Raw genomic sequence first — 16,753 nt, 5'->3', positions numbered from 1 at the left:
AGGACAAGTCTGATAAGCAAGCGACTCAGAAAGACATCTGTGTTTTGAATTTAGTTAAACAAATTCCTCTGAATAATAGCCACTGCTCATAAAAGTGGCGGCGTATGGAAATGACTCCAACATACCATTTACTGTCCCCACTGGAGCCGAGTTTCCATGATTGCCTCGGGTTACAGGCAATGCATGCAAATGTTATGTTAAACTTGAAAAGTTCTGCTGTCCAGGTTATGATTTCTTTCCTCCGATGTTTAATGTCTGTCTCAGTTTCTGTCTGTAGGGTTTAGCAAGGGCTAGTTTATGCATGACTTTCAGGTGGGTGTTTATTTATATTATGGTGCGAGACAGGTGAGAAGTTGGATGAAGTTAAGTACAAAGTACAGTTGGTCAGTATTGTACTGTGTATATTTATTTCATGTAATGTAGTATATTGCCTACAAATCTTTGTGAGCTAACTTAACCCAGGGGTTTCAAACTCATTTTGGTTCAGGGGCCACATTCAGGTTGATTAGACGTCAAGTGGGACCAGTACAATCATTACATACAGTAATGACCTATAAATAACAATAAGTCTACTCTGTTTTAATGCAAATAAGTTAAAGTTAATTAAAATATTCATAATTAAAATATAATGTGACAAAACATCACAAACTTGTTTGTGCATTTTCTTTCACTTTCAAAATTCATCAAGTGGACCAGATCGAACCCCGCTATGGGGCCAGTTTTGGCCCGCGGGCCATATTTTTGACACCACTGACGTAACCCCTCCTCCAACAATCATGTCGGTCCTTGGTTTTACATTCTCAGGCTGTGTGCTGTGAGGGTATTCTTTGTGAGATGCCCCTGTAGCTGTAGGCAGATCAAAAGACAACTCTCGTCTGTTGGGGTTTTTACAGCAATAATGACCTAACTCTATAAAGACCTAACTCCTTCTGATACCATTTCCACCAAGATATCACCTCAATCATAAAAGAGTAACTTCCCCTTTCCCAAATAAAATCACCACTTAAAGTCAGTGGTGAGTGTCTAAGTTTTTGATTTTAAAGGAAATCCCAGCATACACTATCTTAGTCAAAGTTGTATGGAGTTTTTAAACAGAACCAAAGATTAACCAGTTTCCATTGTCATTTTTTCTTTTTTTTTTCAGTGGTTAACAGTAAGGTGATCCTGGAGGGTCTCCAGAGGTACGGCCCCACGCCAATCTACCTACCTGTCAGCTACCGAATCCTAAACGCTGAGTCGGTGTTCTTCCTGCAGGAAGCCAACCAGGATTTAATGAGAAACTCCAGCCTGCAGGCACGGACAGAGTCCTTCTTCATCCATCAAGCCAGGCAGATGCCCTTCATCAATGCTAGCTACGGACCGCTGTCTGTGCAGCAGCCTGTGCCTCTGGAGCTCCTGCAGACCACACCGGGGCCCTTCACTGCGCCCTCGCTCACTGCTTCATCAACGCCAACAGCTGCATCAACACCACCTCTGTTTACATACAACTGGAAGGTCCACACCTACATGATCAGTGACCAGATTCACCCCAGCTGGCCCAAGGTTCAGGTGTTGTTCTATATTGCTGGCAGGAATTGGGATGATTACAGCGCCATCAACAAGCTCCCCTGCATCAGGATGTTTGCCTTCCACGAGACTCAAGAAGTACGGGGCACGTGTCAGCTAAAAGGTGAATTGGGAATATGTGTTGCAGAGCTGGAGCCTCTGGCTAGCTGGTTCAGCCCTCCTACCATCAGACCAGGAAGACAGAGGGTCAGTGAACAGGCCCAGGGCACTCCAGTGGAACTCTACTACATGGTTCAGACCACAGACGTGGGCGACTGCAGCTCAGAGGATTCAAGAAAAGGCAGCGCTCTTCACTCAGAGCAGCAGGGACCGATGGGCTACTTTGCAGGGCATACGCCGATGCAGCGGATAGGGAGTGTCCGGCTTTTACAGCCACTGACAGAGCTCAAACTGGACAATAACTTTGTGGTGATGGCTCCCTCCAAACCAATACGGCAAAGAGAAACCGTCTCAGCATTCCTGGCATTGTCCACGCTCTCCCCGGTGCAGATTTTCACCCTAAGGTGAGCAGGTTTCATATCTAACGTCTCCTTTTCAACCCCACTGTCTCTGAAACACTTGTGTAGCAGGGATTTGAGAGATGTTTGATAAATATAAACAGAAACTGCTGTTCCCTGCTTAGAAAACAGGTCTTCTACCAAGAACATTGTGGTTCAATCCGGAAGCATGCAAATATGTTCCTGGTAAGGACACTAAACTCCAAGCCTCCCAGTTCATCAATGTTGCAAAACAAACTTAAAAAAGACCGTTCTGTGAACTTGCTTGGAGTGATTGATATCTTATATCTAGCTGGCAGTTTTCGGTGTAGTTTCTTACTTATGCTCACTTCTGTTTCTCATGGCTCTGTGCACTTTAGAAAATATCAAGTTTGTCTGGTTGTAGAATTCGTCAACAACAGCAGAATGGGAAAGGCATCCAGGGCCCAGTACCAATCTGATTGGCTTCTACTTGTTGAAAAGAAAAAAACACAGAATTGTTGCTCAAGTGGGGATGATTCAAAAGGCTTGTTGATTTAATTGACGAAAACACGCACGTGAAATAACAACACTTCCAAAATATTGTGGAAGAAATGCTAAATTAATTAGTTTGTGCTTAAGCAACACCACTGCGCACCATATCCAGACAAAAAGGTTCAAAGCCAGGAGTGTCAAAGAGACATCCCCGGGCCAAAACTGGCCCACTAAACTGTTCAATCTGGCCTGCTTGATGAATTAAAAAAAAAAAAAAAAATACAAACGGTTCATATTCAGAATATTTTTGTATATTTCAATAAATAATAATAAATATATACTTACCTATTAGCATAAAAACAAAAGGGGATATACTTGTACCTATTAGCATAAAAACAAAAGGGGAAAAACACAAACTTGTTATTGACATTATGTTGTGATTGTACTGGTCCCGACCACTTGACATCTAATCAGGTTGTATGCAGTTGTATCAGTTTGACAGCCCTGGTTAAAGCCCTGATAAAAAGGGTCATGAACAAATCCATTGCCCCCTGGAGGCCGCAGCCATACATATAGTAGAGCAGTGTACCAGCCCAGGTCAAAGAAAACACCAATAAAAAGTCATGGTTCCACAGCAGCAGGTAAGAGCAAAGAAAGAATTAGAATACAATCACACAATAATAAAACAGCACTGGAGATAATACATGATTCAAAGTTCCAGTGTCATGACTGTTTGTCCTGCTCTGCAGCCGCGAGGCATCTACTCTGTTACTGTTTGTTTCAGTCATTTATCTACTGATCAGAAGAAGAATCTCACAAATGAAAGTATTATTTCCAAACAGTCTTTTCATTGGTCCCGAACAATTCCTGTTGTTTTATTGTGTGTACATATTGAACAGAAAAAATATAGTTCCCACATAGAGTTTACTGTTACAGTGGAAATTTCAACTTTTAATAACAAGATATAGTTATTGATGATGTGAGTGACAAAATGGAGGTCGCTGCACAATATTGGTTTGGAGGAAACCTGAGGTTTCTTTCTGTCAAGCTAATATTTCTGTGATTTAAAAAAGAAGGAAAGAAAAGAGACCACACAAACAAAAGAGTTCTTTGTTGGTTGTGGTTCAAGGAAAAAAAAACATCTTCCAGTGTTTTCAATACAAAGGACTTAAACTTAAAAGTAAACTGTCCAAGGCTTGAATTTTGGAGAAGTATTTTTTTAGAGCTTTTTTGTAAGTGTTTATAGCAGCTTTTCAAATAACTGCAGGGCTCTGAGGCAGATTATTAGACAGATTTTAGACACCGTCTGAATTGCACATCTAATAGTCTGTGGGAGGAATGTTTGGACTGGATTGCACCATAATTATGCCTTTCACTTATTTAAGATTCTTTTTTTTTCATGTTCTTACCTTCAAAACTGCCTTTCAGATGTGCAAAATACCTATCTGCTGTGATTGCTCAACAACAACAAAGTAGCTGTTAATACACCGAGTGCTGTCGCATACAAATTGCCATTCAAAGCGACTGTAATTGCTTCATGTCGTCTGAAGCAAATGAAGGTGTAAGGAATATGCTTTTCCACTAGGCTACCTTTATGTCTGAGATCTAAATCCCGGCAGATGAAACAGTTAGCAGACTGAGAGTGGAGCTGTGACAGACAGCCTTGGCGATTTGTCAAACCTGGGTAGGTAGGAAATCTGCCAAAAAGTGTCACTGTTTTCTCCCATGAACTCCCATGAAGTATTAGTGTCCCCAGTGTGTGTTTATCACATTTGTCAGCAAGAGTGTAAACCAAAGATTGAGAGGAGGCATTTTGTCTTCCACTGCCTTTTTCTTTGCACTTACACGTGTGAGGGGCGGACTGTATGAGTGCTAGAGTTCACAGGTGGGACTCAAACGCAGCACAGCCGGTGGGGATCAAACTGGTAAAACAATGACCTACCAAGCTAGCAAATGTACAAATGCTACAAATGCTAATCTGAAGGCAGGGGTTAGCAAATCAACCAAAGTAATAAACACATGTGACTTTGCTGATTTACTCAAACAAAGTCAACAAACAGGAAAAATAAGGTATTTTTTTAAAGCGAGTGGGGGGGGGGGGGGGAGACACAGGTCAGAAGGGCTGCACAAATGCTACAGTATGGAGGGCAAATAAGGCACGACTTGGAGAGAAACTTACAAAATGGATGAAACAGTGAACCAAATAAATCAACCTAACAACAGAGATTAACACTGAAATTAGCAAAAGCTAGCTTGAACTGAATGTAAATAATATTTATGTAAAGTCTATCAACTGTAAAGTCTGTAGTGTTAATTATAGAGATAATGAGCAAGCATATTTGATGTGTTTTTTGATTGTGTAAATGTAGCCACTGCAGTCTCTCCTCTCGCACATTTCCACCTGCTCTGCGTTTTGTAAAAGATCAGAACGCTGGAGTTTTGGTTCAGCTGAACAGGTGGCATATTTATTCTGCACAAAATGGAACGCAAGAGAACTGCAGCGTGAAAAACTCACAGAAGCCCAGCACACTTTCTTTAATGCCAGCCAAACGTTGAATAAGTAATGAAATACAAATAAAAGTGTGTCTGACATTACGTCACCTTCTCTTTGAATGCATACCATTCTGTTTTGACAAAAGCTCAAAAATGAAGATAGAAAAATCAGCGTAATACACCAATAACTGAACCATGATGTCAGGGAGAAAAACGGATGGGAACTTTTATCCTTTGTTACTTCTTTCAAACAGATGATAAATGTTGTCCCTGTATCAATGAAACAAGAGACGTCAGAACAAACTTATTTTTCTTTGGATTATCTTAAAAATTACAAAACCGCACAACACACTTCACTAGACACAATAAATACACTTAGTTGAAGTTCTACAACCAAAATTATATTTGTAATAATATTGTTTTGAATTAAACTCTACATCCACCGAGCTTCCATTAGTACCTGTGCTAATGCTAATATGTTAGCATGTTATATGCTAAGTTATACGCTAGTATAACTTTTCCTGATGTTTTGACTATTATATCTACTTCCTCTCCTGTTAATGAGCTTGTATTCACTATTATTTACTAAAACTGTGAAAAAGAAAATTCCGGCACCCGCAGAACATTCAAGGTTGGCTCGTTAATGTGCACATTCGTACACAAAGGAAAGGAAGAAAAAAAAACCCTCCATAGACGGCATATTTAAACATACACACTGGACTTTTCATGGTTGTTTTTTTTCAATTTCAAATGATCAATTAGTGGCTGTTTTTTTATTTTAACAAATAGACAAAGCTAGCACAGAGAATGTTTTGAAACTATTATATTTCTTCAAAAATCAAACATTTTACATAAAAATATGTGAAACCATGCATTCATTTCTCACTCCCAAACAATGATGTGTTGCAGGGTCCTGAGGCTGGATTGTTTCAAAACCACTGCTTTGAAGTCTTCCATTGGCCCCAAACGTGGTTTTAATTCAAATGCTGTTGTTCAGTCTGCCTCAGGCGGCTGTAATTGTTGTCATGCACTGAATATTCTCAGTTCATATGTTTGAACACCAGGGTTCTGCCCGTCAATATGTTCCCAGTATACATTTCAATGGCCTTTAATGCGTTTCTTCCACCACCTGTGATTTGTGGAGTTGACTCTGTTTAGTTGTACAGAGTCACTCACACTATGTCTTCTGACCTTTGTCCAATTCTAACCTTCCACACCTCGGACTGGTTCTGAGACAAATATATCTCGCAACTTGTGACTAATAGACGATACATGATTGTACTTGTACTCTACACTTTACTGAGGGAAAAACTTTATATCGTTATATCGCTATATTTTCAAAAATCTTTAACATCATTAATTACTCTAATGAAATGTGCAGTTTAACAAGACTGGATAGGAGAGAATTGTCTTATCAAATAAAAGTAAAAGTCGGTGATTAGAGTAAAGTTTTACACATTTTTGTTTTATTGGATTCTGGCTTCATAAATTTAAGTACTGCTCTACCTTTAAGTTAATTTTTATGAAGCTACAATATCATGAATCATACAATGGTAATATAATATTTTATTTCCAATTAAATTAAATAGTTCGAAGTAACCCTTCGGTAGCCCGGGCAGAATTTCACTGTTTTTTCATGTTCACTACACAGAAGATTGTTACTTCAAACATAATCGAAGGTGAAGGCAGCGATGTCCTGACGAGGTCTAATGATCTTCAGTTTAAAGCAGCAGTTGTGTGAGCGGTGATTTATAGTCTGCCTTCACTCTGAGTATTGTACACAGTAAGCAGGCCCTCATGCGTCTATGTCATTTGATTTATCTGAATATTTAATCCATCATTTTTCTCCAGGCAGTTGCTCTATTGATGTTTTCCTCCGTCTTCTCCTTTAGTTTTTGGTCTTGAAAAAGTTTTGAGTTGAAAAACCACATTACAGAGTAAGCCTGATCTATAAAACAAATTTAATATACTTCACCTTTATACGGTAAAACGCAATGCGTGTGAATCTAGTTTGACAAATATCACTTTATATACAGATGACACATCTCTATATTTGGCTAAGGTCTGACGCCACCCTTTGGCTCCACTGCCACTATAAAAAGAATTGAACTGTGGACGATAAATGAATGAATAACCAGAACATAACTCATGAGTTGGAAATGCGTTTACATTTCAATAATATCAGGGAGCATTTATTTTCAGTGGCAGAAGTATTCACAGCTATTGTTTCACAACTGCACTGAACTTTATTCAAAAACAATGTACTTCCTACAAGAGTGCTGTTCTCACTGAACAAAGGAAATAAAATAACAAATTAGTGCATAGTCCCCTCTGTGGCACAAAATAAAGAAAATGGTGATATTGAAATTTATGTGCCTGCTGCCGCCTCCTCGCCCGTACAATAGCTCTGTGACCCCAAGGAATGGGCCCCGCCCTCTACTTTATAAACAACGGTACTTGTACTGTATAAGGCAACAACGTTATTATTAAGGTTTTTCCACTTCAGGTTTGGTAGATGATCGTAGAACAAAAAACTACTTTTGTAGTTTTGTAGTTTTTGTACAAAAACAATTTAACAACTATACAGGTGATAATTTTCATTTAATTTTTGAAGGAAGAAGCTCATTTTCCAGTATAGAGTTTTTGTAAATAGACCACTTGTGGTGAAATAAATTGTAATCTTATTCATTTGAATATCAATTCAATATAATGATTTGATTTTAATTGCAGGATGTAATCCCCGGCTCCCATTAAAAAAACTCCACGGGCATTTGTTGACGAGCAGTCATGTACAATTAATTCACATAATGCTCTCATTACATATTGACACACACATGCACGCATGAACCTGCGCAGTGCCAAATGTAAAGTCATGGGGTGTTTTAAAGACTCCCGCTGGAATCAGTCATTCCCAGCACGCTGCCTCATTAGCCAGGGAGAGTACAGTTTAGCAGGTTTGGAGAGCATTCAGTTGCTGCTTCTCATTCAACATGCAAATGGAAAGAAAAAAATAATCCCCCTGCACAAATTAAACAGCTTTTTAACATGAAAAATTGCCCCAATTGAATTGTAATTTTTGACTAAACAATGCACCATATTCCCCACCGGGAGGAGTGCTGCTGATGAATGCAAACACATTTTTCATGTTTCTGAGAGAGTGCTTATAAAAGGTGTGAGATTTCACACCAGGGTTTCAGCCAAACAACACCTGTTTGGTCGTTATTCCTCCGGTGAACGGACGCAGGTTTGATGCCCATGGATTCATCTGTGGACTGTTCTGTCTGGAAGTCCCTGTAAGGGTTTGGTATGTTCGACTTGAACACGTCGTGCTGAGTCTGAGTCTGAACCTTTTATGTATTTCAGTTGTGTTTGACTTGATGTTTTTTAAAGTTCCATTCGTAAAAAAGTTGGAAAGATAGGCGGATGGTACCTTACTGCGTGAGCTGAGGTTTGTAAACATGAACCATATGTTCTACCTCTCTTTCACGAAGGCCACTAGGTGGTGTATTGGGGATGTTTTAGTCAGAGGATTCCACATTGGCTTTGAGTGTTCTCCAGGCAGACCACGGCGCCCGATTTGATGCTTCTTTGTAATAAACTCTCTTTACACAAACAAGTCAGTGTCTGCGGAGATTCCTTCATCCTTCATTTCCACATCATCACCTTCTAATAGTCAACATGGTTTTGGAGCTGCGGACAGATACAACAGGACGTTTGTGTTCTGGTGACCCAGTCGTGTTTCCCACAGACAGATTCAGGTTCCTGTTACAGTCCAGGTCGACAGGTCGGGGAACCTTTGCTGGCCTTTGTTTGCAGAAATATCAGCGGTAGAAAAGGTTGGAATAAAGACGCCGTCCTCAGTGGATTCACCTTATCTTGACTGCACTTCCTGTGATTCAGTCCTCAGTAAAGGTCACCCCAGATAGGTGTGTTGTCTCTCTGTTTCAATTCCTGTATTTATCTGTGCTTTTTCTTGTACTCTGTCTGCCGCCATGTCTTGGTTCCGTGCGTTTTTTAACCTTTCTCTTGCAGTACATGGGTTCTGCTCCTCCATCATGTTCTTTTACTGAGTGCTCTTCAGAGAACCACTGTCTTTAATTTGAAGCGTGTCCAATTTTAGACACATTTTGTAAAGTTCAGTCCCATCTTACCTTCCTCTTCCTTTTCTCCCCAGCATTTTTCACCACTTTTTTTTCTTCAGCTCCGCTCGTTGGTGTTTACTTTGAAAGCACTCATTCACTCGCTAATAAGTAATTAGTGATTTGCGGCCTAGGGAGACTGTTTACTATGCAAATTCCACTCTCTGATGAACCCTGTCACCACAAAGCAATCACTGCTTCCCTGCAGCAAGTCATTTGAATCTTTGTATTTTCTACCATAATGATTTTCAATCACTTTTTTTCCTCCCCTGATTTCCTGTCCACACTGATGAATTTTTTGAACATGGGCAGCACAGGAGGTATCACACACACACAAACACTTTCCTGTTGCTGTCTTGACTTTTTTTTTCTATTCACATCACTAATTCTGTCTTGTCTGCCTTCGGAGATGCTACGATTCTCATGGGGATATTTTTTTTCTTTTTTTGTGGTCCAGCAGCTCTGCAAAGGGTCATAGGCATGAGCCGTAGCGTCCTGAGTGACATATGCCTCCAAGACTGGCAGTACTGACAGGGCCAGAGGTCGATTCGGTTTCTCTCTCTGCTTTCTTTGAACTTGTGAATGTCTTGCAGGCCTTTTTTTCCAAGCGTAGCAGAGAGAACGAGGGGAGCTGTAGTGAGTCTTCCCACGAGAAGGGCCCTGTGTGACTGTTCCAGTGAATTACTGTAGATATGCACAGTTCAGACGAAACGAAGGTGGGAAGTGAACAGAGCCTCTCATCGAACATCAGTGCTCCCTTTAACCAGTTCACAGGCCGATTAAAACAATACAGTGTATAATTTCCACAAGAATAATGAACTTCCCACCATTTATTTTTAGGAATTTTTTTGCCTTAATAATAATTACAGGATTGGCACAGTAAATGTATTATGTGGAAATTAATGTTCTCATCAAATCTTTAATTTTCATGTGAAATAGTTGCACAAAATTTACTTGCATTACATTTTTGAAAGTAAATGTTTGGTTGGTGTGTTAAAACAGTAACAATAAATTACAACTACAAACATCAATTATAAAAAATGAAATGCGAATGTTTGGTTGGTGTGTTAAAACAATAACAATAAATTACAACTACAACGCAAACATCAATTATAAAAAATGAAATGCAAAAATGTATAGAGATCAAAATTACATTCAGTCTTTGTTGATAAAAATAAATCAATTTTAGGATTTTTGTATATGACATTATCATTTTAGTTCCATATATTGTATGATGCATGCAGCCCTTAACTAACTTTGTTAATAATAAAATAAAAATATATATTTCTGCCTTTTCCATTCAAAAAACACAACAAAAGACAGGTCAGAAGGACAGATCACCTGATGCAATGACAACCCGTATTCCAAGTTTGACACTAAATTCACTTTCATTTTGGTCAACAGCTGATTTTTCAAACAATATTAAAAAATATTCCACTGTATAACAAGTTCTTTTTTTTTTCTTTGTGGCCGGGTAATGTACAATACATGTCCCGGTATCTGTCTGTGACCCAGTTGTTGGAGACCACTGGATTAAAAGCTTTATCAACTGATCCAAAAACTACATTAGTGTAAAATGAAAATACATAAATGAACATTAGTTGCAGTTTTATTCATCGACATTAAATAATCTCCAGCTTTGGAAGCCTCTATTTCTTCCCCAATCATTAAGTTGTGCTGAACTCAGCAGCCACGTCTGTCGTGGCGTTTTGAATGCACACACAGGGCTAAGACTCATATACTCACGTTGTCCTTGAGTGTGTGCTACTAGTTTGCTATTAAATATAATGAGGTGCTCAGATTTTACTGTCCATTACATTTACAGGCACCAATTTCTCCCAAGGTACAGACAAGAGTACAGAGTCATGTTTAGAAATAAATCAACACGGAGTGTGTGTGTGTGTGTGTGTGTGCCTAACGCCCCAATGACGTGACTTCCACAAACGGTGGCTTTGTAAATGTGTACTTCTTTGAATAAGTGTGGGCCACGTGTGTGCTGCAGTGTGAACACCAGGCTGTGGAAATGAACCTCATTTCACCTGACTGCCATTACAGCAATTGTTTCCCCAGTGCACTGTGCAGCATTTGAAGAGGCGTCGGCCTCGCTATCTGAAAATCTCACCTGAAAACATAAAAAGAGTCAAGTGAGACGCAGCTCTGCACTAAAAATGAAACTGTTGCGTTTGATCAGAGACCTACTGAGGTACTGACTTAATGACCCTGTCGTGAACCCCTAGGAAAACTGCTGATGCATTTCCATAAGTTATCACACTGTTAGGAACTTCTGTGCACCAGAGGTACCGAGAGCTGCGGCCCTAAAGATGATGTATGTGGGTCCTGAGGTGGTGACAAACAGGCTGGGATTAGTTAGTGGGGGAGTTCAGGTAGAAAAAGCTCTGCAGGCTGACCGTGTTTCTGCTCCATCTAAATGTTTCAGACATTTCTAAACCTTGGCAGTGGAATTGTTTGTTAGAAGATCATTGGTTCTAATGGGAGACAATAATAACTAATGGTGCAGCGGTAGACCTCGCCTGCCTCCAGATCTGGGTTTGAAACTCACCCATTGGTATTTGGACCCTTATTTTATATTGGGGTTTTCTTCGATTATTTAAAATCAAAATAATTTGAGTAAATGTCAAAGGGGCTGAACTCTTCACCGTGACAATCACCAGCAATACAGCTGGCCAGAAGGCCAGTTGGAACTGGAAGACTAAAGAGGCAACTACTCCATAACAAATATTGTACATACTACTACTACTACTACTACTACTACTAATAATAATAGTCCTTTATTTGTCCCACACTAGGGAAATTTATATCTGCAACCAACACAGGCTGCCACTGGGAGTGCCTTAGTAAAAAAAAAAAAAAAATTATCCGGTGTAGAGACTCACATTCAAATCATACGTTTAAACTTTCCAAGGTAATTACAAACATTACACCACAAACAAATCTCTGTTCAGGACTATTAGAGACGACTAGAGTCAGGTTTTGGATAAAGTTGATGAGGTCGCGCTGCTCGTCCTTAAACACACAGAGTAGATCTCTGCTCCTGTGGGCCACACAGAATGACTTGGTGGGCCACATTCTACCCGCAGGTCTTGAGTTTGACACATTTTCACAGATTTAGAGCCTAGCTGGGTAAGCTGGGTAGAAGTTGACCCAGTTTACCCCCAGTCAAATATAACAGGTTGATGTTCATGTCATTGTACCACGTGTTCAAAATTACAGCAAAAAAAAAAAAAAAGACGTGTTCAAAATTACAGCAAAAAAACAAAAAAACAAAACAAAACAAGATAACAGGGCCACACTGTGGCAGATATGGGTAGTTTGCTTGCCTTACTAATCCCTCACCTTTTTCTGTTGTGTTTCCTAGTCCTCCATGTGTGTGTGGGCATGTGTGTGTGTTTTTTTAAATGACCTGGTTCTTTTTTGACAGTACAACAACATGCAGGATTAGGATTATCGGTGGTTTTGAATGTGAGTGTGAACAGTGTTTGTTATTTTAATTGTAATAAACTGTCCAGAATATTCTTATGAATGAAACAATATTCATTTAATACATCCATGTTCCACCCTCCCTTTCCCTCAGTGTCTGTCCCTAGCCCTAAGAGCAATAAATGTGTTTGATCCCACAGTCTTGACAGCTGTAACCCAAACTTAGCATCATGCATATTTGTAATGGGAATTTTAGGCAATGAAATAAAAAGCAAGAGGAGAAAAGAGATGATGAAATATTCTGGTAGCCCGTTTTGGAAAACTGACAGGCGGCCACAAAACCTCATCCCAGCTTTTTATAAGAAACTGCTTTTGGATATGAAAAGACTGAAAAAGTCAGTGGGATGAGCAGTAAACAAAGGGAGAGGATGGAAGAGACAAAAGCCAAAATAGACAAACCAGGATTAGTCGTCTGCAAGTTAATTCAAATTTGAAAAAGATTTGTGAATTGCCTGACAGCAAAAAACCCTGCACTTGCCAAAGCTTCCGACTTTAATCTGTGTGAAAACACAGAAAGGGAACTTCGACGCCACTTGACATTTAAAGGCAAACACGGTTTTGCTTAGAAAAGGAAAGCGACAAACTAAAGAACCATTACTCTAAAAAGTACACATTTGTATGTGCATAGTGGAAGAAATATCTGATAATGGTGTTTGGCCTGCTGTTATCTGTTCTAGTCAGTTTTCTCTGTTTCTGTTGACTGGCTGCATATATTTTCTCCCTGTCTGCTTTAGCTGTCTCCAGTCAAAATACACTGTGTAACAGCTTACATCAGTGTCTTGTTTTAGTGGCTGATGTAAAGCAGGAACTTGCCCCCCTCTGAGTGACTGAGTGAGTGAGTGGAAAGGGCAGTTAAGGGTTTGCTAATGCGGAGTGGGCGGATGCTAATGAATGGCAGAAACTGAGAGAGCGGCAGGCAGCTGGGCGCACTGGCAGGAGGTGCACTACGTACACATCGGCCAACACTCGCCGAGATTCACCTTGACATGGAATCCACATGATTATGCAGAGGAGTCTGAGTCAGATCCAACGTGTTACTAACATTATAGACAGCACACAAAGTCACTGAGCGGGCACAGCCGCAAATACACCGCGAATATGACAGGGCTCTGGTATGTGATTCAGTTTTGTCTTTTTTAATATAAAGCACTGCTGCACTTATGTCAGCCCAGGTCACATGGTCTCCTTCTGCTACGCACCAGCACAGATGAAATGGTTAGGAGCCAGTGTGGACTGATTCCTTCACACAAATATTGGCCTTTTGGGGCAAACACTCCGAGCTGTTGGCAGTTTCTTGTCAGTTTCTCCTCACCTAAAGTAGCATATACATGAGCCAGACCTGATTTGTTGACCACTTTTGGAAGACATGTGGCAGCTAGTGCAATCCCGCTACACCGTATTTGGGGCCAAAAGTGGGTGTTACAGTATGTGCACCAGGTTCGTCCTGGGTGTTGATCTGAGACATATTTTGGCCACATTTCTTTGCTCTAAGTTCAGAGTGATTTCTGATTGGCTTCAGTGGTCAGGCATGCCGAAGATTACCAACTCACTGAAATTTATGGGTACATGCAAATTTCAATTTTCAGACTATTTTATGTGAATCTACAAATGGATACATGAGTCTTTTGATGCACTGACAGCATACATTCAAGCCAGTCAGGAAAACGCTTCGGCGGCAGGATTGAACGCCATCTGGAATTTCAGGATTGGCAGCCGGAACAAAAAGTAGTAGGATGGAAGAGGACAGCGAGGTCTACATTTCCTTGATTGCCACCTCGAAGGGACATTAAGTGGGATTGATTGAGACTGAAGAATAGAGACTGATGGGAAACATTATGGAGAGTGGATGGAAGGAACGGCTAATGGCAGCAAGGTGATATGCAGAAAATATGGCTGAAACGAGATGTGCCCAGCCAGACGCTAGGAGACAAAAAAAAAAAAGTAGCGAGCAGCTAAGCCAAGGAGGACTGTGAATACACCAGAATTATTCTAAATGAGTGTGATTTTTAACCTTAAGGAAAAGCTTTATAGATTGACAAACATTGAAAAAAAGGGTTAGGGTTAGGCTACAACTGCAGAATATAACATAGGTTGGAGCATTGGTTGGTGTGATTGTGTTGCGGGCATACACTGTACGATTGTAGCCCGTTTTTGACCCAGTGGCATAAAAATATGGAGGCGGGATTGATAGAGCTGTAGCACTGTCCACAATAAACGTAATGAACAATAAATAATAAATAAACAATAAATGTACTGTCCACGTTTATTGAGCCATCTCCGACTCCAGATGCGCTGGCGCCTCTTCTTTTTGGAATTTTAAGCGCACAGTATCGCAGCAATCATAATGGCAGCCTTCTTCTTTTTGAATAGCATGTTGCTAATAACCAGCGTCGGAGCTTTCAAATCTTTATTGCCAACAGTCAAAAGACAGGACAGTCAGCAGGGGGCGACGGGCCTTTTTTCTCACAGTGTGAGCTGTACAGTGTGATTACATAAATCGTAAGCTTTGTCTGTACATCACTTGTACAGTGTTTAATGGTATCAACGACCTGATTTTCAAAAACCGTACAGTGTATGCCCGCCCTTAGAGATCTTAGGTCCACTAGACACTGGGTTAAGATCCTTAACTGTAGGCTGTGTTATCTCCAAAAGTCATTGATCATACCATGAGACTACACATAGTACCTTAAGTAGCGGTATGTGCCTACAATACATTGGTTATGTGTTCTATTGTATTTGGTGATCATTTGTCTGGAGCTCATTTGGTTTTTTAAAAAAGTGATAAAATCGTATCATGAGTTGAATGTATCATTACTGTGGCTGTTGTCCACCTTATTACTATTGTTGATTGACTGATTTACCCCCCCCCCCANGTTTGTTTCACCCAGCGGTAATTGCCAAAGGTGACATCTTTATGCCTGAACGAAAGACCACATGTTGCAACATGACAGTAACACCCTTTAACACACGTTCAAAACCCTTTGGCAGCCACAGGGGAATAATGGAGACGTAACAGGGTGTTAAAATTTACCTCCTGCTCCTCCAGAAATATGGCTCTTTTATGAGCTTAGCCTTTATTCCCAGAACAGGATGCCTGCTAGCAAAAGAACAGAGCTAAGGCAGCGATGGAGAAAACACAGGCAGTGACAAGGACCTGGAGAAAGCAGTGAAGAGCAATAGAAAGAAGAAAAAAAACTGTACAGAATCATTAGAGTGATAGAATATTCAGCAGTCAGCTGTAAGCCGTGCCTTCGACTGGGAGTTTGGTTGTGTAGTTGTGGGTCAGTGTGGCCATAGCTGGCCATTGATCTGCAGATATAAGCTGGTACTTCGTGGGTCTACCACCACTGTGGGTGGATAAGCCTTGATCTGCTCGGGGGCTTGGAGTCTACATATCAGTGTATGTGCAGACTGAGTAAAAAAAAAAAGAAAAAAAGAAATCACAGTTGATGACTGCTGGTGTGTCAACACACTGTTCACCCTGTATGTTTGTACTGATTGTGTGTGTGTGTGTGTGTGTGTGTGCTCTTCTTGGTGGCAGTACTGTGGGCTGCAGAAGATAAAGAAGGGATAAAAGATGAAATGAAAGATAAAAGAACTGAAGAAAGAAACTGACAGTCATTCATTTATAAGTAGAGTTGAACCACCTCGGTATAGAACTGTATCTGGACTTGATCTTTACCATCAATATTACAGACTAAAACTAGTTATGACTTTAAGAAAACCCCATGGGGCACATACATGCTATCCATCTATCTATCTATCTATCTATGTCATGTGCGAGCATCGCAGGTAGCAGACAGGACCCAAATGCAGTACTGGAGAGACTCTTTCTGATGCAGGTAGTTTTATTTACAAAGTCCAAATTAACAAAACACGAAGAAATAACAGGCATGGAATTCTCTTTGGAACACGAGGAAACACAGAGTAGGAAACTCACAAACACGAAGATCTAACCCACTGATCCAACACACAGTCACAATCACAATGATCCAACCCCAACAGAGTGAGGGAGAGGGGTATATATACACAGGGAACACCAGGTGACACAAGTGAAGCTAATTAACAACAGGTGAGTGTGAGCCCATGATTACCCCACAAAGAACA

At 40.4% G+C, this 16,753-nt stretch overlaps 1 protein-coding gene across 1 annotated transcript in view; it reads left to right on the top strand.

Annotated features, from left to right (window-relative positions):
* Nucleotides 1-1,044: 1,044 nt before the first annotated feature.
* The window catches only part of LOC103389405 (transmembrane protein 132C), a 102,707-nt gene continuing 86,998 nt past the window's right edge, over nt 1,045-16,753 (top strand). The window contains exon 1 of the mRNA XM_025062031.1: nt 1,045-2,069. Within this exon, the coding sequence (XP_024917799.1) occupies nt 1,273-2,069 (797 nt within the window). The 5' untranslated portion in view covers nt 1,045-1,272. The remainder of the gene's footprint in view (nt 2,070-16,753) is intronic.

The sequence above is a fragment of the Cynoglossus semilaevis genome, chromosome 14 (assembly GCF_000523025.1).
Source record: "Cynoglossus semilaevis isolate Cse_v1.0 chromosome 14, Cse_v1.0, whole genome shotgun sequence".
NCBI classification, from domain to species: domain Eukaryota; kingdom Metazoa; phylum Chordata; class Actinopteri; order Pleuronectiformes; family Cynoglossidae; genus Cynoglossus; species Cynoglossus semilaevis.
The sequence above is the reverse complement of the archived record's forward strand: the minus strand, read 5'-3'. Positions and strand labels throughout refer to the sequence as shown.